Raw genomic sequence first — 20,904 nt, forward strand, 5'->3', positions numbered from 1 at the left:
TCAAGTATTATCAAACTACGAATAGATTCAGATGTGCCTGTGTCAAAGCCATGATGACGTCACATTGAGTTTAGCAAAGTTATCCACGCTGATCCCTTTCCAAATTCCAGTTCGACACTTTCTTCATATATATATTCTATCGAGTGTTTCCAAGTGTGCCCAGAAGGCGCATTGATGATGCCTTACATTTAACAAAGGCTTTGAATTCATATATAGCTTTAAACAATGACTTCGTATTAAGGAAAGCTGATCAAAGTGCATGTTAACAAAGGTGACGTATGGTACCTTAACGATGCCATATCATAACTGTGTACAGGGTTATTTTATAAGCCATTTTATATCACCTACTAACGTCGACATATAGCACACAGCTTTGATTAACAATCCGTGTATTAGGCGGTAACTAAATAACAGACAGTATTTGGACCAGTCGGCTATTCCAAGTTATGACAATGAATGACCGCTCTGTTATAGCGATTTCAACAACCTTGACCTTTGTCATTGGGATCTCAGTGGGTGTACTTATCGGCTGGTATTCGGGACCGGATAGAGTAGACGCGAAAATCGAATCAGCCAGAAGCGAAGCCGATCCAGATATATCTCAACAGCTAATGAACTTCATCGATAACGTTCAAATTGATGAAAACCTTCGGTAAGTATATGAAGAGCTGTGCACGTACTCTGTCAGAACATGGAGCTATTCGGTTATAGCTCCATGGTCAGAATAAAACCACAAATTCCATAAACTGATTGCTTTACTCCTTACGACAACAACTGTGATTTTCATAACACCAACCAAGTTTCTGACCCCTTTTGAGATCTGTGATGAGACCGTAACTAACTGTGGCTATGAATCCTTCTGGCCACCACCGCGCAATCCACTCCATTAATTAAAATTGTACATATTACCATAGAGTAAATGTCATAGCATATGTTTCCCTATAGAGGTTGCCATGTTTGAACAGTTACATAGCCTAAATGGGGTTACCTACCGCCTCTTGGATTGTAGGTGACTGTTACATTTTTATTTAATTATAATTATGTTATTCAAGCTAACTTCATAAGATTGTGGCACTCTCAAAGGAAAAAACTACTTTAAAGTTCATCATTGTTTTGATCTATACTCGGTTTGTAGGTACTTGACCACAGATCCTCATGTAGCGGGACGACCACGGCAGTATGAGCTAGCTAGATGGGTTAGGGATAAGTTTTTAGAGTTTGGATTTGATGATGCTGAGATTTCTACCTACAACGTCCTGCTCTCATACCCTTCTGAGAAAGTAGGAGAAGAGAGTGTGGTAGGTATATATTAGTTTAACACCTAAGCATTTATATACACTCAGTGTTGTAAATAGAGAGTGTGAAGGGGATGGACAAGGAGAGGAATTGGGGCAACGTTTATTACACATCATAATGGGTTCACATTGGTCATTTTGCCGCATCCTTTTCTACGTCACATTACTTCCAAGCCCTTCCCTGGTGAAGATTTTTATTTGCCATTGTGGGCTGAATTAGATGAAGATGCCACATACAAAAGACCCCTCAGAGTAGTTGTATGTTCTGAGTGTAATATATATATATATATATATATATATATATATATATATATATATATATATATATATATATATATATATATATATGTGTGTGTGTGTGTGTGTATAAATATATATATAGTCATCATGATCACTACAAATGAACACCGGTACCAGACATTCCCAGGTCTTCCCTGGACGTCGACCTCTTTACCACCACTAAAGCCCTGTCTCGATACCGGCCCTACAGTCCAAATAATAGCAATATACTCGACCTCTATCAGAGACATTCATGCCTCTGACAATGAAATCACTCGGATGAAGGTAGTCCATTTTTGAACGGCGATGTATCTTCCTTTACAGGTGCAAAGGTTGGTTCCTGATGACATGGAGCCTGATGGTTACCGAGTAGACTTTCAGTCCCAAATCCATGAACCACCTCTAGATGCCACAGGGGAAGGGAAGCAGGTCATGCCTCCATTCAATGCATATTCAGCGACTGGTACCGTCGAGGTAAGGTCACGTACAATTTATCAGCTTAAATAGTTCAGAGGTGGTGTCATATACCCAGAGGCGTAAATTCACCATTTCCAAGAGAGATGTTGATCATATTTTATGACCGAGTAGCACTAGGTCAGAAAGAGGAAATACACTTAACTTTCTTTGGAATGTAGATCTCAGGGCCTTTGTGGGGGTAAAGTGGGGCGAAGCTTAAAGAGCAATGCATACTCATGGCAATGTTTTATAAAACTGTAAATTTCATATAATACTTCAAAACACTTGTACTGTATGAGCAGTATTAATATTTTGTCTTCTACGAGGTAACAGTAAGGAACTGTTTATATTAGCAGAACGAATGTTTTGAACCTTGTTATGAGGAGACAGTATATCGTGGTATTAACATTTGAACGGTTTTCCAAATGGACAGTATGGATTGCATTTGCGAGGATTTAAGTATAGGTGAATTTTCGTCTTTTATATAGACACTTGAATAAATTGTTTTAAATTTTTGACAGGGTGAACTAGTTTACGCTAATTATGCGAGGATCGAAGACTTTTTCCATTTAGAGAGGGACCGCAGTATAAATGTGACGGGCAAAATTGTACTTGCTCGTTATGGACGAATATTTCGTGGGACCAAGGTAAAAATATCTCAGTCACTTTATTAATATTAAGTTGCAAACCAATCCAATTCAACAATAAATTTCCTTTCTTTTATGATACACCCAACTCAGCCTGATGGTTAAAATGGTTTGATTTTCGTCTGGTGATTGCACTTGTTTAGCTTTTAGTTAATGTCTTAATTTTAATCTAGTTGTGATATATTCAAAATATTGACACAGAGATATTTCATTTCAGGGTAAATTCGCTGCTCAGTTTGGAGCCAAAGGTCTCATATTGTACTCAGATCCGGCAGACTATGCTCTACCCAATGAACCAGTGTATCCTGATGGTTTATATTTACCACCTACGGGGGCTCAAAGGGGTAGTTGCATAGATGGATACGGTGACCCACTTACCCCGGGGTATCCTGCTATAGGTATGTATTTTAGTTCCGACCGAATTTAATGCTTGACATAAAGCACACATTAATTAACATGTTGATAAAAGCATTACGAGCACAATCAATTGATTACTTTGTAATAATCAAATACTGTTTTTAATTGTTGTTTTTTATGTTGACTTTCACCTTAACTTTAGCAATATCGCTCTCAGCATGTAAACATTGGCTTAACCAGAGTATTTCAAAACAATTTAAGAAACATTGTTGTAAACATGTCAAAGGGGGATACGAAAGACATGACAAGGGATTTTGTAGGGTTACTAATTCACACTATACGTAGTAGTACTTCGTAGCCCTACTTTCGTTGATTGCAGTTGATTAAGATGTCCAGGTCAGCCAAGATATATGGCAAATTAAATTTCAAAATTCTGGCAAAACGAAGAAGAATACGCGGATATTTTAACAACAACAACTTTTTTTTTTGCATGTCATTAACTCTAACATGCAAAAGTGTTCATCGAAAACAACATTAGGCGCGATGAGAATTTGATGCAGTCAAGTGGTCATTGTAATTCCGACCCTCATCTCATTTGTCTTCTTCTTGCTTAGAGGCAAATAAGGCCTCAACAGAGCGTCTCCATTTATCTCGGTCGGCAGCTGCATTTCTGGCCTCATTCCAGGATCGCCAACCAGCCCTCTCTCTCTCTTTATCTACTGTCCTACGCCATGTTGTTTTTGGTCGGCCTCTCTTTCTCCTGCCCTCTGGTGCCCAAGTCATATGATGTTGCTGTCGTTGTTAGGGTTTTGTCGCAATATATGCCCAATGAATTTCCATCTTCTCTTCTTAATTTCGATGCTTAGTGGTCCCATTTTTACTCTCTTTAGCAGTTCCTTTGTGCTGACCCGTTCTTGCCATCTTATCCCTAGCACTTTCCTGAGGCATTTGTTATGGAAAATGTCGCTTTTCTTTCCCTAGTGCAATTCAATTCTGGTCGGATCATTTTGAGAATAAAGACACCCAGAAGTCAACAATTTCTTAAATTGGCACTGTTGGGCATCAGAATTGGATGTAGAATACACGTTCACGAGCGTTTAAAATGATTTCGATTCACGGCGATTAACTTTTCAAAACACCCGATTCATCAAAGTATGTCCATTGCAGGGGTGTTGGTTTTCAACTTTTAATTGAAACATCACATGATTAAACAGAATATTACAGATGCCTTAAAGAGATTGATTCAGGGGCCAATATTCACGGCGCAAAAAAAAAAGTAGGACCGTAAGAAAAAAAATGGCAAAAAATAATCTGGGAGGAATATTTTTCAATAATTTTCAATAATGATGACGGCCAGTAGGCTAAATGTGACAACTCTGGCAGGTCTTGTTTTCAAGCTCGGGAAGTGCCATTTCCTGCAATCTGGGAGGCATTTTTGCAAAATTTTCTCCAGTACGCTATGCGCCAATCATGGTGGCGCGTAGCGTAGTTTGACCTACCAAAGGCCCCCCCCCCCCCCGATAATTATGATAGATGGCCACACTCTGATCTGCCGTACCAATCCAAAATAGCTTCCGACGCCCCTGTGATTTCCCTGTTAAATGTGGTTTAGATTATAGCAATACAACAGTGTTTTGATTTATACAAAGTAAAAAGGCTGTCCCATCGAGTTATATCAATATTTTGTTCTCATCTCTTAGATAGCGCTTTCAGGTATGATGAAGACAAAGTAGCCGGTTTACCTACAATCCCGATTCACCCGATACCTTCGATAGACGCAGAAGTTCTTCTCAAGTAAGAATTATTACAACACTTGAATGTAGCCTTAACCATTGTAATAAAATTCCATAAACCCAGGTCAGTGACCAGGCTAGGGCACGACCTACCCCCCCCCCCCCCTCCATCCGCCCTCTTTCCCCCAAACAGGCTAGCTTTCCTCCACGCAATCAATGAAGATGTTAGATGTTTATGTTTTCCCATGTCTTTTAGTTGTCATGTTTTGAGCTGTTGATGTGTATGTATCATGTTTTCTCTTTGCTGTGCGCACTATGTGATTGAGCTGATTTCGATATTTGGTGAAGGACTCTTTGTTAACTCGATTTGGTGACTTTAAGTAAGTTTTGTACAGTTTATTCTACGTTTAATTGAGACGTTTAATTGGTTTGTAATTCAAGATTGCTTTTTCTTTAGCCTTTGCCATACTCTATACAGTGGGAAGCAGTCTGAAAAAGCCTGACTAAAATTATTATTAAAGGTATTAAATACAGTGTTTGTGTCGTTTGCCAGAAAACTTTACTCCAATCAGTGCTAGATATACAGGAGGCAAAATGTCGGATATTATGTTCAGAATAATTGCGAGAGTAAACTGGAGCATTACCAGGAATAAAACTTGACCTCAAAGTAGTGTGTAAAAAATAGGAAAATGATCACTGATATCAGTTGTAAAAACACCAGCTACATTCACATTGGAACCAGCATATATTAGTTAAGTTTGTAAGTTTATTGTCAATAAGATAAAAACTGTTGTGACTCTATTGGACTTGTTAATAGTTAATTGGCAGCCACATGCAGTGAGGTTACTAGGGAAATATTTAGCGGATGGTTTACAAAGATCAATAAAAAAGTCACCCATTAAAAAACAATGATCTCCAGCAACATAAATATCATTTAAAATATCATGAAATTTGATCAATGAAGCTAGTGACGTCACCATTTGGAGGGCGATACACAACACCCAACATGACTTTCTGTTTTAAGGTAGGGACATCAATTTCAGCAAAGATACCTTCGATATTGTCGTTTAAGGGATATATATCGTTACGGCTGTTGAATACTACTTCGTTTTTAATAAAGAGGCAGACCCCAACGCCCTTCTTTCTTTTTTTTACGGTGATTTTCATCAGGACTGTAATAATTCAGGTGAATGAGTGAAGAGAAGTTATCCTTCAACCAAGTTTCAGTAACACCCATTGCAGTTAAGTTATGGTCTAAGAGGGAAAGGTAATCTTTAATAGCTTCAAAATGTTTGTCTAAACTTCGGCTGTTGACATTAATTAGCTTACAATTGCCCCCTTTAGCGAGATTATTATATGAGTCAATATCGAAGTATCTTGACTCACCCGTACAAGTAGGACCAATTTCATTATTAGATTGAATTAAGAAAGAATTTGAGTAGTTATTAAAATTTTAATCTGAATCCGAAGGATTTATATCACTGTTTACACAACTGAATGGTAAATAACTCTGACAGCAACGATTACAGATAAAAGAATCCTGGTTTTATAGATCAACTGTTGAACAGGCAACTTGGTACCATCCTAAGCACTGACTACAATGTATGAGGTCATTGTTTTGTTGTAAGCCCCCTTTACACAAAACACACTTAATCATTACAAAAAAAAGTACAAAAGAAAGGAAAGTAACTTAGAGGTACAAGCCTAAAAGGCAGAATAATTACCATTGTATATAATAGAAGGTTGATCCACACAAAGGGAGGAGGTTGAAAAGACATGAAGCTTAACTACAGTACTAGTTGTGTTGAACTGTGTTGGCCAATACGAGGAAGAATACTGGACGCCATTTTGAATCACAAGTCCTTTAAGTCTTTGGAAGATCTTACTTTTCTGACGAACTCCTTTCCATCATCTTCAATGAGTGCAAATATTTCACCGTCCTTGGTCCATGCAGTTGTTACTTTAGAGTGGTCTGTTGCAGATTGCAGTAGTTTGTGATTTTCCATTTTGAGGTCCTCTTTGATAACAAACCCGGTTCATTTTAGCTTTCGTCGATTCCTGGTGACTAGGTCCCTTGCTTGGTAGGATGTAATGGTAGGATGTAAATTTCACGATGATAGAGCGGTGCTTGCCGTTGACAGGGGTTTGTCCAATTCTGTGTGATTTGTCGAAGTCTTTTTCTCTATGTTGACTTTTAACTTTGTGTTGGCCAGTGATAGGACTAGATTTGTATCGTCCTCATCTGACTGACTGGGAAGTCCAAAGATAAGCAGGCAATTCCTCCTAGAGTATTGTTCTAGGGTTATTTTGGCGGTCCCTGCATGCTAGTGAAATCTCTTCCATAGATGATTTATTTGGAGAGACTCAGCTTCCCTTTTCTTGAGGTTTTGTTCGAGATCAAAGATTTTTGCCTCCGGTTTTATCATGACTGTTCTTCCAGATTCCACAACACCGGATCTTGTGAATATATTCCAATATCCCGAAACAACAATAAATTAGATATATGGTGTTCCTTCAGGAGGTAGTGTTTAGACAATCACTAATTCCGCTATTAACACAATATTAACTTTCCTCCAGATTATAATTATACAAAGTAAATAAAAAACGGATAAATAACATTATCTGAAGTACAATCATGCACACTATTTGTATAATGGTGCTTGTTTTGAGAACTAAAATACTATACAGTTAAAAATTCTCGAGATTTTGAAAGTGGCATTTGTGACATTAGTGGACTCTCTCCCTCCCAGGCAACCAATAAAATTTGTTTACTAGTATGTTCGTGGACGTGACCGCTTTGTTGTAGGCCTTTGATTACATTTTAACCTAAGTCAACGTCCTTATCACCACCATTATAGTGAGCATCAAATGGGCAGGCTTCATAAAGTGCTTAAAAAACAAGTTTCGTTGCACATATTTAGTACCAAGGTTTGTTGGTTGGAAATTGTAGAGGGATGTCCTGGGAACATTTTCCGCAATGTTCGATGATTGGAGAAGTGTTATTTTTTGAGTAAACAACAAATAATGACGTCACTCTTATATGGTGTACGATAATTACAACAAAGCAGTTCCTTGTCACAGCAACATGACATGTTAAAAATTAAAAATTTGCCACCCTCAATACTGCTCCATACCTAGGCACATTTGACGTCGGTTTGTCAACTGTTGGCTGTAAATTTCGTAAGACTTTCAGCCATGGTTCTCTTGTTATGCAGTACGTTATGCAGACGAATTGTAAACACGTACAAACGTTACACACAGTCGGTGCATGTACATCACGCCGAGACGAGCAGTTTCTGTATCAGCTGACATATCACATGACACACAAGAAGGATTTTGTTTAGCTCTTTACTGAAAAACATCGCTGCGTCGGAGAAGTCCTAACAACGCAAAGCGGACTAAATGAGTCCGTTCTAAACTGCAATAACACTTCCCGAACCATCCAACATCGAAAATTGTAATTAGCATATGAAAACACACCAGAATATGTGGTCAAACCTTGGTACTAAATATGTGCAACGACAGTGAACGATATCGAGCCTGCCCCGATGGACTATTGAACATTGAACTATTTTACTACGTATTTGAATTGGAAATATCACACTTACCCCCATTAAAATGTGAAGTGGCCGATATCCCACGGTAAGCTTAATGTGTATATGATTGTACTTGATATAACATTACTTACCGTAGTATTTCTGTTATTTTGGTGAAATTGCTAAAGGTTACTAGCTGGCGATGAAGTGAATCAAACGGACTGGAAAGGTGACCTAGATTTGACCTACAAGTACGGACCTGGATTTGCAAGCCCTAACGAAGACAAGTAAGCCATAAATACGTGCCCAGTAAACAGAAAGAAAAATGTTAATATTGGTTGATACAGTTGTAACTTGCGTTTTAATTTCCCACAGTATTTCCACCATACATAATCTCAGTGCCCTGATTAACACCTCTCCACCTTCTCCTTCTCCCTCTCCTTCTCTTTATCTTCCCCCTTTCCCTTCTCTGTCTGCATCCATGGACGGCCAGACACCTTTTAGTACCCATTAAACAATCCTATTAAATAATATTCAGCTTTCTTTTTTATGCTACTTTCAAAAGCTTGGTACGTATGCGGATTTATACCCATACGGAAATGGCTGACACTTGGAATGTTATTGGAACAATTAAAGGTAGCGTAGAACCAGGTAAGACATGATATGTTTGATTGATCCTCTTCACTTGATTTCGCATAAAACACAGTAAATTCCATTATCCAATTTATCCACAGAGTTTCGAAAATTTCTCATTTATATAGCCCAAAATATTTGCATAAGGTCGAAATGTTATATATTTGCAACTGTATTCCTTCAGTACTGGAATTTAGCAACGTTTCATAAAGGTCCAATCTTGGACCTATTAACGCTATTTCGTCAATAGTTCCATGGTCCAATTGACAAAAAGAGAGAAAGTTTCTACCTGATGTGTTATCGACTTTTCAGATCGTTACGTCATGCTGGGTAACCATAGAGATGCATGGGCTTTTGGCGCCATTGATCCATCCAGCGGTACTGCAGCCATGATGGAAGTTGCAAGAGCATTTGGTGAACTATTGAAAACAGGTTTGTAACGGCGACCTCACTCAGAATAAAGCTAGAATAGTCCACATATCCAAGAACGAATTCTAGCGCCAAAAAAATCCAGATTAATACACCAGTTTACCACAAACAACATTTTTTACATATTTTTAATCAGGATGGAGGCCAAGGCGAACTATCATGTTTGGCAGCTGGGGAGCTGAGGAGTATGGTCTGATTGGTTCGAATGAATGGGTTGAGGTGAGTGCACAAGTTGACATATTGTCCGCAAACCATTATAATTCCTAAATGATCTTCATTCTCAGCTATATGCCACTGTAAGCGTCAAAGTTGTCTTGTGCCTTTATCAAACAACATCAAAATCATAATGGAGTGGCTGAACGTTGTAGTTTTATGTTATTTTCTTACATCAACAAAAACTCCTGTAAAGTATGTTCGACTTGTTACCAACCTCAAATGACTTAATGAAACTATAGTAATCACGATTAATTGTAGACTTTCTGTGAATATGAAGACATTATTTTATAAAACAATAAGCGTGTTGAATAGCATACTATAAGTAGACAGTGTTGAACAGCGCGCTTAATGCGCGATGAATCGTTCTGATTTACGGTCAGTTATACACGTATTGTGAAGAAAATGCTAGGGTTATAATAATTTACCTTCTCTTGACCTTTTCTTTTTTCATTTTGTGTTAGACATTGTTTGTTTTGACTTTTCTCCAGAAATTTCCTAACTGATGTAACATCAACGTTTGGGATTGAAATGGAGTCCAATCATTTATTATGTTTTTCAGGACTGAATGAATTCAATTAAACTCAGTAATTGGAATTATCAACGTGTTTTACTTCTTTATTTTTTATCGCGATTCATTTTAGGAATTCTCCAAAAATCTTGATCATCGTGCAGTCGCTTATTTAAACGTCGATGTAGCAGTGAGTGGTGAGTCTTTGAGTCCTGGACCTCCCCCCACAGGCTCCGGTAAATCATTCGTCGGCAGTCGGGGCAAATGGTTCAGATTGGGCTTTCTCTCTTTATTCAGTCTGGTAAGATAGACCACTTTGCCGGGATTACACCCCTCCCCTCCGTTTCAACGGCCATAAAATCAAGAGTATATTTCTTCTATAGTTCGGGCCTCGAACCAGATGTTTACATAGAAGTCGGCCTCAACCCCGGGGCCATACTCCTCTTTATAAAATATTTCATTCATGCATAAGCGTTCAGTCTCCTACCCATCAGTCGGTGGAAATTTTGCATCTGGCCACAGCGTCCCCTCACCCCCCCCCCCCCCCAATCCTCACCACAATTAAAAAACTGTGTGCGCCATTTTCAATGACTCGGGTCAATTTACTTGAGCATAATTCAAAAAAGACAAGTAGGATTTCGTATATGCAATATTTATTTGAAGATATACAGTGAAATACCGTTAGTAAGAAATTGACTTAACGCAGAGTGGCGTTGGGGATGCATGAGAATCGGGTATTGTTATTTTAAAATATCCAATACTGACTCCTTAAAAAAATAATCTGCTTATCTGTTACAGGTACATTCGTTCCAAGCTTTGCTGCCACGCCGAACTTATATCAATTAACTTGGAAGGCCTCTAAATTGGTAAGAATCTCTTTATCTAAAAAATAAAAAATAAAAACTTGGTTTACCGGGAGACAAATCACGCATGTCAGAGATGAACAAGAGAGACGTCTACTTTTCTAAATAAAATAATCAACTAGGCCTTCCATGGAATGAAATCTTTCAAATTCCGTTTAAGTCTTTAGGGAAACAAAGATAAAGTATTTCAAGTAGCGCTTGTTTACCGTATTTTGGGAACAAATAATTTATTATTTCAAACGAAAATGACAGATTACCCTTGCTGTAATCTCTGCGGAGTTAATGATGAAACAATAGAACATCTTTTTTGGGAATGTAATATTAGTGCTAGCTTTATTTTAGACGTTGAGAGAAAAAAAAGCAATAGACAGTTTGTTTTTTTCCAAGAAAGATGTTTTCTTTGGATATCAACTGTGATCAAAACATTCATTGAACTATCTATTTTTTAATATCAAATATTACATATTTCAGAAGAACGTTAACAATGGTTCGTTAATTGTAAGTTCAAATTTGAACTACAAGTGGAACCTCAATTACATAAGAACAAGTTAAGTGTGCCTTTACCGTTTCAGACCTTAAAGGGCCACTTTTAGAACGTACCCATTTTTATTTGAAGAATAGTGGTTGCTGTTATGCCATTACTGTTATGTTTATATGTATAAAGGTTTTAATGCAGAATGTTTGCGTTTATGTATTTTAAGAAAAAAATATGTAATAAATGTTGTTGTTGCAAAAGATGAAAAAAAAATGATGGCCAAAAAAAGGCATTCCCTAAAACATGATTTGCCTTTCAAATGCATTTTAAGCTGAAAGGTACCGGTAGCTTGACGTTCCTAATTCATAAAAATAAATAGTTCAAAACATCGGCAAAATGGGTGTAAATATTTTAACTCCTTAAGCGATAAAAAGTAGGAAGATAATTTAAACAATTTATTCAAAGAAAAAAAAAAGACACTGAACAGCAAAGGATTTATTTGTTAATTTTGTTATGTGCACAGAAATAAAAACATAGAAATCACATCCGGCTTGTCGCTTGCAGCAATTAAAACGCTGGGTTCTGTGCCCTAGCTTGTGCTCAGTAAAGATTGTAAAGAGATGTAGGATTGTACGAAACTAGGGAACAGGGTTCGATTTTATTTTTTTCAAAAAGTAGGAACAGTTATGAAAGCAGCTACTAAATAGTAAATACCCAAGATTTTTGAAAATGAAAGATATTTTGACGATAAGGTCAGGATTGCGTCCTCATTAAATAACGCAGGCACCCTTTGCGCGTGTCATTGTTTCGGGTGTGTCAAGATGGCGCGAGCGACCATCAAAAAGCATACAAAGCGAATAATCTGTTGTCATGAGGTGCGATATGGCTTCTATGAATTAATTTATGTGGTAATGGCACAGTTAAATACACAAATGTAACAAACGGAGGCTAACTCCTTTAATACATACATGTAGGTTTCCGATTTTGTTTTTATGTCTACGTGTGTGGGTACCTGCGATTGTATATTCTGACGGAGGACTTGGGCAAAGGAATTCCAAGTTCTCTGACGTCACTTGACAAGAATCAGCTAGTCCTCAGAAGAATTCTATTGTTAAGGGGTATTGTTAAGGTTATGGTACGTGGATTTGAAGCATGGAAAAAATAATAGGGTCCTTAGTTTATTATAAATTAAAAACACACATGTATGTGCGGATGGGGGAGGGGTAGTGTTTTATCCTCGATATCATCATTTTCTTAATTCTCATAGGTCCCAGATCCCAATCCAGCTGAGTTCGAACCTGGGCAGGTCTCAACTCTGTATGACAGGTGGCTGCTTCGAAGACCCCTACCAGACGGAAATCCTTCGTAAATATAAATTATTTCTTTGATAACTGAAAATCGTTTAAAGCTTATGGCAGCTCGCGTTACTGTTATCGTCACGATTTTGCATGTTTAAATTGACCTATGATATTATTTATAGGATTGATCAATATAGGTATATGAGGTATATCGATCCCGCGATTTTAAGTCATTATCGCACATGAAGGTCCACGAGTTTTTGTAAAAGAACCGTTTTGCATATTGCCTTAAAGGAGATCTGTTCCATACGAGTTGAGCAGACATATAGCAGCAAGGCAGGAAAATGACCATCATGTTTAAACATCATGACTATACTAAAATTCATATATCATATTATGTTCAATATCAGTATATCAGAATTAATATTCATTTCCTATAGTATTATTACAACTGTATATTATCTCATTGATATTTTAGTGTTGGGGATCTTGGTTCTGGGAGTGACTTTACCACATTTCTTCAAGCAATTGGGATTAGTGCTTTAGATTTTTCATTCCAGCATGACCGGGTAAGTTTAGGCTCCACTACAGGCAGGTATTCATTTTAGCCGATGTTACAAACTTGTGCAATGTTTCAAGATAGGTCGTAGACACTGCATTTAATGACATATGGTATATATAGTACACTATAGCACCCAGGCCCGTAGCCAGCGTGGGGCCGTGCCCCCCCCCCCCCCCGTGCAAGGGTCCGTGCCCCCAACCCACGTGTAAAAAGATGGTAAGAAAAAAAATTGCATGATAATTAAACGAATAAAATTGTTAAAATGTTGTGATTTACATGCAGTGGCGTCGCTAAGGGGGGGCACGTGCCCCCCCTGGAAAACCTAGTGCCCCCGAGTGCCCCCCCCCCATCTGAGATTTGGGTTGGTAAAAGAACATATATATATATTTTGTTATATTAAACTCCCATCATCTGAGTTGGTTTTTCATAAGGACAAAGAAGCACAGTAATTCGTATTTTCTTCAAATGAGCTGCGAAAAAAATGAAAATATCTATATATATATATATATATATATATATATATATATATTTGTGGACCCATATATTAACCCTGTTGTGTAGGGGGTGCAGAGGTCATTTGAGGTCAGATGCTTGTAGGAACAAATGGCGAATGTTCACACCTGCATACTGAGCCATACTCGATGTGTGATCAAACTTTGGATTGCATGGTGAGATCCCTGATATATGAGCCAATAACGATGCTGGAACCTGTTACATCTTAATAGATAATGGGAGAAAACGAGGACAAGAAAGGAGTCGGGGGTCATGCACACATTAATTCAACAAATGTAGGTTCTATTGATAGAGTTAGGCATAATATCGACAGCATGTGGTTCATATCCTCTGCAAAATTCTGCGCGTTGTTAAAATCATTAACTCAAAAAAAAGCAATTTCTGGAGATATCTTCAGATCGAATTTAGCATCAAATGTGGCACCATTTTGCATCTAGCCCATCCTCCGTATGCGAAAATTTTGTCTTAGAGTCCTCCCCTAGGACGGCTATGCGTATCCACCTAAGTGCCCCCCATCAAATGCTGGTGCCCCCCTGTGCCCCCCCCCCCCGACTGAAAAGTCTGGTGACGCCACTGTTTACATGAATTGCAATTTGTATTTTAGTTTGAAAAATTTAATTTCGAAGAGTATAGTGTGCAGCCTCCCTTTCCATCCGCCCTGATCCCCACCTGCCCGTTCCTACCCACTATAGTATTTCTATGCTAAAACTTCAAACTCTCAAGAGAAGTCCTGTATAGGCTACTGTACTTTGCACCAGGTTCTTCATTCTACTGTTATACGTGTAATGTATACAAATAATACGCGCGTTTCTACACCCCTTCACACGCGCGTTTCTACACCTCTTCACAATACAATCGAAAAGTTGCACAGTGATCATACACTCTGGACACATTGTTGTAAAGTTGTTTTAGTTGGAGCTTTGCCTAACTATCTACAATATGGATTGCTTACTTGTCAGGGGAAAGTCTTCAGCCCCTACTTCTTCCTCTGGATGCCCAGCAGATCTGGGCAAAGATTTGCAGAGACCAATTTTAGCGTCATATCCGCCTACAAAATTTGGGGCAAGGCACAGATCATTCAATAAGGGGTGGTACGATCCACGATCAATACCCATGGATAGAGTATTCAATCTCAACGGACCGGGTTTTTTGTCATGCCTGTAGAAACTTTGCACCAATTAGATCATTAAAAGACAGAACAATCACCATACAAGGATATAATCAGTGGAAATCTGCAATGGAGAAGGGGGAGGGTTTCGTTAAGCGCAATGGGTCAGAGACTCACGTTCAGGCTATGAACTTGTGGAGAGAAAGAGATATCCGAAGTCATCAGGGAAGTGGGGTTAATCCGTAACTTTGTGAAGGACAACTGGAGAAAAATAGGTACTATCTTTGCAGTATCTTTGATGTAATTAAATTTCTTGCCATGAATGAAATGGCATTTCGGGGAAATAACGAAACTGTGGGGGAATTGCGAAAGCCGGACGATTTCTTACTCGAGGAAAGTTTAAGCAACTTTTGTTGTTCACAGCAGAAAAGGATCAAAAGCTTAAAGCGGCAATGATGACAATTCCAGAAAATGCTAAATATACTTCCCCGGATATCCCCGGATTTCCAGGGGCGAAGTCCTCAAATTTTTCGACTTTTCGACTTTCCGAATGTTCTTGGATTTTTTTTTCCAGAGGGGGCAAGACATCCAGATTTTCCGATTTTCTTCGAATTTCCAAGAAAAATGGGCCAAATTTGGTTAATTTTACCACCCATATTCCGATTTAAAAAAATAAACCGCCAGGGGGATTTCCCCCTGCCCCTTTCCTACGCCACTGCTTATATCATAATTTATATCGAAAAAAACTAAGTATGCATCGGACCTCTTAAAATTGTGTATTACTCTTATTTAAATATAAAATCGTAGGTCCTACAGAAGTGTTTCATGAGGCACTCATTATAGAAGGTCCGTAGGGTCAAGCAAAAAAACAAAACAAAAATAGTGATTTGCTTTTGTATTTAATGCTGAATCCGACTGTCAGTTGCTTAAGAATTAAGGAACATTCATCCTACATTGATGGAGATCAATTCTAGATTCAAAGAGAGTTCTACGAGGCTTTTATTGTCCCTTAAAGCCCTTATGCCAAAATCTTCCCTTTTTTGGATTTCCCATCTTTGCAACCTCTTGTGAAAGTGATGCCAGGCTGCCCTGACGAAAATCAGCTGCAAGATGAATTGCAAGTTGCGAAGCCCTACATTCTTGGTAGGTACATGGAAGTGAAGACACCTTTGAATTCTGTGAAGGTTACAGCAGCACTGAAAATATTACGTCCCGTAAAAGATGCTTTCCCTCTTGTGTACAAGGTCTACTGATGTGGGCAAACGATTGGGGCTTTATCTGCTATGTGCGAGAACAGCTTCTCGTGCCTAACGCGTTTGCTGTCTTCGAGCCGTCGCTCAATGCTCCACCAACGCCTGAAAAACCTAATTCTTCTCTCATTTGAGAAGGACATTACCAACAACCTTAGGCCAGAACAGTTCTTGGAGAAATCTAAACTGAGGCAAGACGGTTGGCAGTGTGAATCTGATAACTGAGACCAATAGTTTGAGTGTTTTTCATTTTATAGAGACTGTAATACAGGGAGGGTTCTTCATCCAAGATCCCATCGTGTCTGATAGTTTGATAACATTAAGTCATTTTACACCCAAGTACTTGTTTAACTGAATCATGCATATTCTGAATGCATCTCATATGCATGCATTGCATGTCTTTTTTTTTTACTATACGCATTTTTTTTTTCCGGGATAAAAATTTACTTTAGGAAGTGTCAACGATTAATTTTTGGCCAGGCTTGTGACAGTACAATAAAAAGTACAGAAGTACAATATTCCCAACCATTTTTCCATACAATGATGTTTGGTGATATAAATACAAGAGCAGTCGTTTCATGTGTATCTGTAACTGCATGATATTATATGCGACTCGTTCTCGAACACAATAATGCGTTATATTTATTTTCTCATAAAATAATTCGTGGCCCCCCTTGATACTATGGTGCCCCTCCGTGTAAAAAATCCTGGCTACGGGCCTGATAGCACCATTTAAAAGTTGTAATGTAAGATTGAAATGATTGAGTTATACCTTCTTCTCAGTTTCTCGTGGAAATGTTATTTGTTTCAGAGTATGAATTTGACAAAGAAGATACACTTTGCATGAAAGTTCAATTATAACACGTTAGATCCGACGACAAAGTGAAAGGCTGTGATCGATTCATTGGAAAGAAAGCCTGAGATATGCAAATAATTTTCAAATATTAAATTTCATGAATTGAATAGTGGTTTCCACGGTCTCATACGTCATAGCCAGTGTGGTACATAATATATGGATAATCTTTGATTAATAATTCCGTCCATTGACATGTGTATTGTTGATATCATTTAATTATTACCCGCCTGAAATTATCTAGCATTTAAGTTCATCTGCTATTCAAGAGATTTTCTCTCCAATAAATCAATCGCAGAAAAGAATGCACGCTGCCAATTTTCAAAAATCATCTCTTTAGATTTCTTTGGGTTCAGAAATTAAGTTCTTTTTATATAAGAATGGAGGAATGCATGAGATACCCCAGATTCATAATTACTTTGATCCACATTATGTGAGGATTTAGATATTTTAACAGAGATTGCTGTTTAGTCTGCATATTTGATGACAGAACAATTAGATTGCGATCTTATTTCGTCAGTGTAAATTGTAAATAACAGTGCTGATAATGGACCTCCCTGGGGAACCCAAACGCTGAAATCAGATTTGTTGTATAAACCCTCTTTCAATTTAATTTGCCTTGACCACCCTTTCATGAAATCAGCCAGCCAGTGCATAATCCAGGGGTCTTCAACAAAGGTATTTAAATCAAGTTCCATGTCCTGCTGTTTTACTTTCATTTATTTTCCTGCAGGCTACCATAAGAATATCACCCTATCCCATGTACCATTCTGTCTATGAAACATACGAGTTGGTTAAACAATTTTACGATCCTGACTTCTACTTCCACCAAGCATCGAGCCGAGTACTTGCTGAGATTTTACGAGACCTAGCTGAATCTAAAGTTCTCCCTCTCAGCTGCGTGGATTATGCAAATAAGATAAAAGGATTCTACCAAGAGCTACGAGATGGGGAAACTGGTCAGAAGATGATCAATGAAGGTGGTCTAAGTTTTGGTGAGGATGAAATGAAATTATCTTTACAGGGGGACTAAATTGGGGCGGGGGCATGTGATCTTTTAGGAGGCAGGGAGTGCAAGGGTTCACTACTTGCCATTATTGTCGAAAATTAACTATTTCAGACGGTAGGGACGTTATTGGTCTGTATAGTCTTTTCCATTCCTCCAGTTATCTAGAAACGGGTGAAAAGCAAGGTATTTAATATGAAATAAAAGTCCTACATTTAATCTGCCTACTTTTGTTCTTGGTCGTAAAATTGTTCGATTTTGGATACTCAATTTTAAGTTTACATAATTCTTATTATACTTTCAGCGTTATATTCCCCTATGGCAGCGTCTCTGTTTCAGACAACCATGTCAGTGCACAATCTTGTGATTATAGCTTCCTATAGCGACTTAATTTATAATCTTAAGAATTCAGCATTTGAATTCAAACGTTTGTTTGTGGCCAGGATGACCGCCAGAACAATATATATATATATAGTAAATCAATAAAGAATTAAACACCAGAATATATATATATATATATATATATATATATATATATATATATATATATATATATATATGAATATATATATGAATATATATATATATATATTCTGTTTATTTAAGTTTCAATTTTATTATTTCTTGTCTCTTACTTACACGTTTTTACTTTCAGAGTTCATGGATGCGTCGGTTGAAAATCTGACAGTAGCTGCAGACAAATTTGAAAATTACCTGGAGAATGAGTTGGATACATCAGAGTAAGTTTACAATGTTATTGTTTCATGTAATTCATTATTTCCTCTTTCTTCGTAATTTCAAAATTTATTATCAAATGCCAAAAAATATCAAAAGACCAAAATCGAAACTATTCAGTTTTTTTTTATCTATTCGTTACATTTTTAAATTGTAATTTAACTCGCAAAGGTTTTTAGGTGTATTTGTATGTGCTTTAAAGATGTACTCCAATGCTTGTTCTGTTTTATACTTCCTAATAAATACAGCCTTTACGCAGTCCGTGCGGTTAACGATCAACTGATGAACTTTGAACGCTCTTTTATAGATGCCCTCGGCCTCCCAGGCAGGCCAAATACAAGGTAACCCAGGAACCTCAAGGTTATATACTTAAATTAATGCACTGCGTGCGTCTCTACCCTCAGAGAGGCCGAACAACGTACAAGTGTTAGTGACGCCCTCGATCTCCCGGTCAAACCAAACACAGAATAATCCTGACAGGGATTGCGTTCATGCATTGTCGGCGCCCTTAGCTTTTTCTACAAATTTCTCTCGCTCTAACCCCCCCCCCCCCACACCCTCCACCCCACATGCCCTCTATATAATGTCTATTCGTATGGACCCTTTTTATATATTAACTATAATTAATGTACCTGGCCAACACAAATGTATGCATAGTCATCCATTCCGACAAGAAACGAAGAATGGCAAAAAGCTTTAAAAGAAGAATTGTATTCTTGTTACGCCATAGTCAAAGAAAGCAGAAACATATTAGGATTATAAGAATTCTATATGCAGCTATGTTAGATATTCACCTCTAGCATCTATATGAAATCTTTCGAATTATCCTTCAAGGTTAAATGTATGATGATGTCAGCTAATGTAGGCCCGTTGGTAATGTTTCTGAGCTCGGCAGAATGATACTTCTGTCAATGTTTCTTTTTCTCTTTAGTAGGCTATAAGTAGTATAGCTGCTTCGTTAGCTTGTGTGTATGTTAGTAATCCAAAGGATAAGATTCTTCCAAGGGGTGGGGGTGGGGGAGGGGTGATTTCAAGTTGCTTTCATGGGTTGATATTAATTTCTTCTATTTTTCTTCTCATGTTCATTAAACAGACACGTGGTGTTTGCTCCCAGCAGCCGGGATTTCTACAGTAGCGATAAATTTGCCGGTATTATCGATACGATGTTCGATATCGATAACAATCCTGATCCTGATAAATGGAAAGATGTCGAACAACAACTATCTGCCGTCACATACGCATTGAACTCCGCTGCCTATTCACTTGAAATAATATAGGCTATGATGTCATCAAAATACTTATCAAACGCAATTCCGTAATTAGAAAACCAGTATGATTCTCCCTTCGAAATCTCGGTCATAACCACGGCCGAGTGGGATGGTTGACAGGGATGTTGAGGGAGAGGGTGGGGGGGGGTACTTCCCCATATATTGTGAAGAGTACGCCAAACGCACTTCTGTGACATATTACAGAACTAGTTGCTATGTAGTATAACTCCCATCATCCCATTTCATCCCAGTATTATTAAATACCCCCCTCTTATTCCTTCATTATTCTTTCCTCCTTCTTAAAGTGCCCCGTTGTTTCATCCCGTGTCTTTGAAGCATTACTATGTCACTGTGATAAATGTAAACTGTTTCGATTATACATCCTAGCAGAACAGCAGCAGATCTTATTAAAACAATCTGGAAACTTTCTTGTTTGTTTCTTTCAAATATATATTTATAAATCCTAATACTATAATACCGCACTGCCTCGTGGTAGTTGTTATGAAAAGCAGCCAACTTTTTCTAGAATTTAAGAACATATTTCTTTGTGATATTTGTTCAACAAACTACCAAAATAGTTTTGGTGACGCGTGTCTGAAGACGAGAACACCTTAAGGTAAAAATTCATCGAGATTGTAGTTAGTTTGTCGGTTGGACGTGTCTTACTAAATCCATTATACCCTAATTTTCACCACAACTTTAAGGGTGTACACAGCACACAGTGTAGATACAAGTCACCCACGATAGAGCCTGGACAAGATAACCAAACAACTCGATCCACTCTCAAACCCAGTCACCTTACATCGAGACTGTAACCATGTGGTCATGACGGCGCTGTAGCGCTAACTGATATATCGAGCGTGCCTTTCGAAAGGGAATAGATA

General features: G+C 38.0%; 1 protein-coding gene across 1 annotated transcript; it reads left to right on the forward strand.

Moving 5' to 3' along the window:
* The first annotated feature begins 261 nt into the window (after positions 1–261).
* On the forward strand, positions 262–20,339 carry LOC139961532 (N-acetylated-alpha-linked acidic dipeptidase 2-like). Its single transcript, XM_071960762.1, has 18 exons — positions 262–652; positions 1,136–1,298; positions 1,899–2,048; positions 2,552–2,677; positions 2,895–3,075; positions 4,735–4,828; positions 8,492–8,590; positions 8,869–8,954; positions 9,249–9,368; positions 9,502–9,584; positions 10,223–10,286; positions 10,888–10,955; positions 12,695–12,792; positions 13,204–13,294; positions 17,745–18,006; positions 18,673–18,757; positions 19,001–19,093; positions 19,846–20,339. Exons 1-18 carry the CDS (start codon positions 447–449, stop codon positions 20,027–20,029), a joined length of 2,253 nt encoding a protein of 750 aa, XP_071816863.1. The 5' UTR covers positions 262–446; the 3' UTR covers positions 20,030–20,339.
* Positions 20,340–20,904: the final 565 nt, after the last annotated feature.

The sequence above is a fragment of the Apostichopus japonicus genome, chromosome 20 (assembly GCF_037975245.1).
Source record: "Apostichopus japonicus isolate 1M-3 chromosome 20, ASM3797524v1, whole genome shotgun sequence".
In the NCBI taxonomy this organism is placed as follows: domain Eukaryota; kingdom Metazoa; phylum Echinodermata; class Holothuroidea; order Aspidochirotida; family Stichopodidae; genus Apostichopus; species Apostichopus japonicus.

Coding starts and splice junctions, on each gene's coding strand:
- LOC139961532 (XM_071960762.1), top strand. CDS start 447: ATGACAATGAATGACCGCTCTGTTATAGCGATTTCAACAACCTTGACC. Junction 8,955..9,248: donor TAAAGGTAGCGTAGAACCAG/GTAAGACATGAT, acceptor TCGACTTTTCAG/ATCGTTACGTCATGCTGGGT. Junction 12,793..13,203: donor CTACCAGACGGAAATCCTTC/GTAAATATAAAT, acceptor TTGATATTTTAG/TGTTGGGGATCTTGGTTCTG.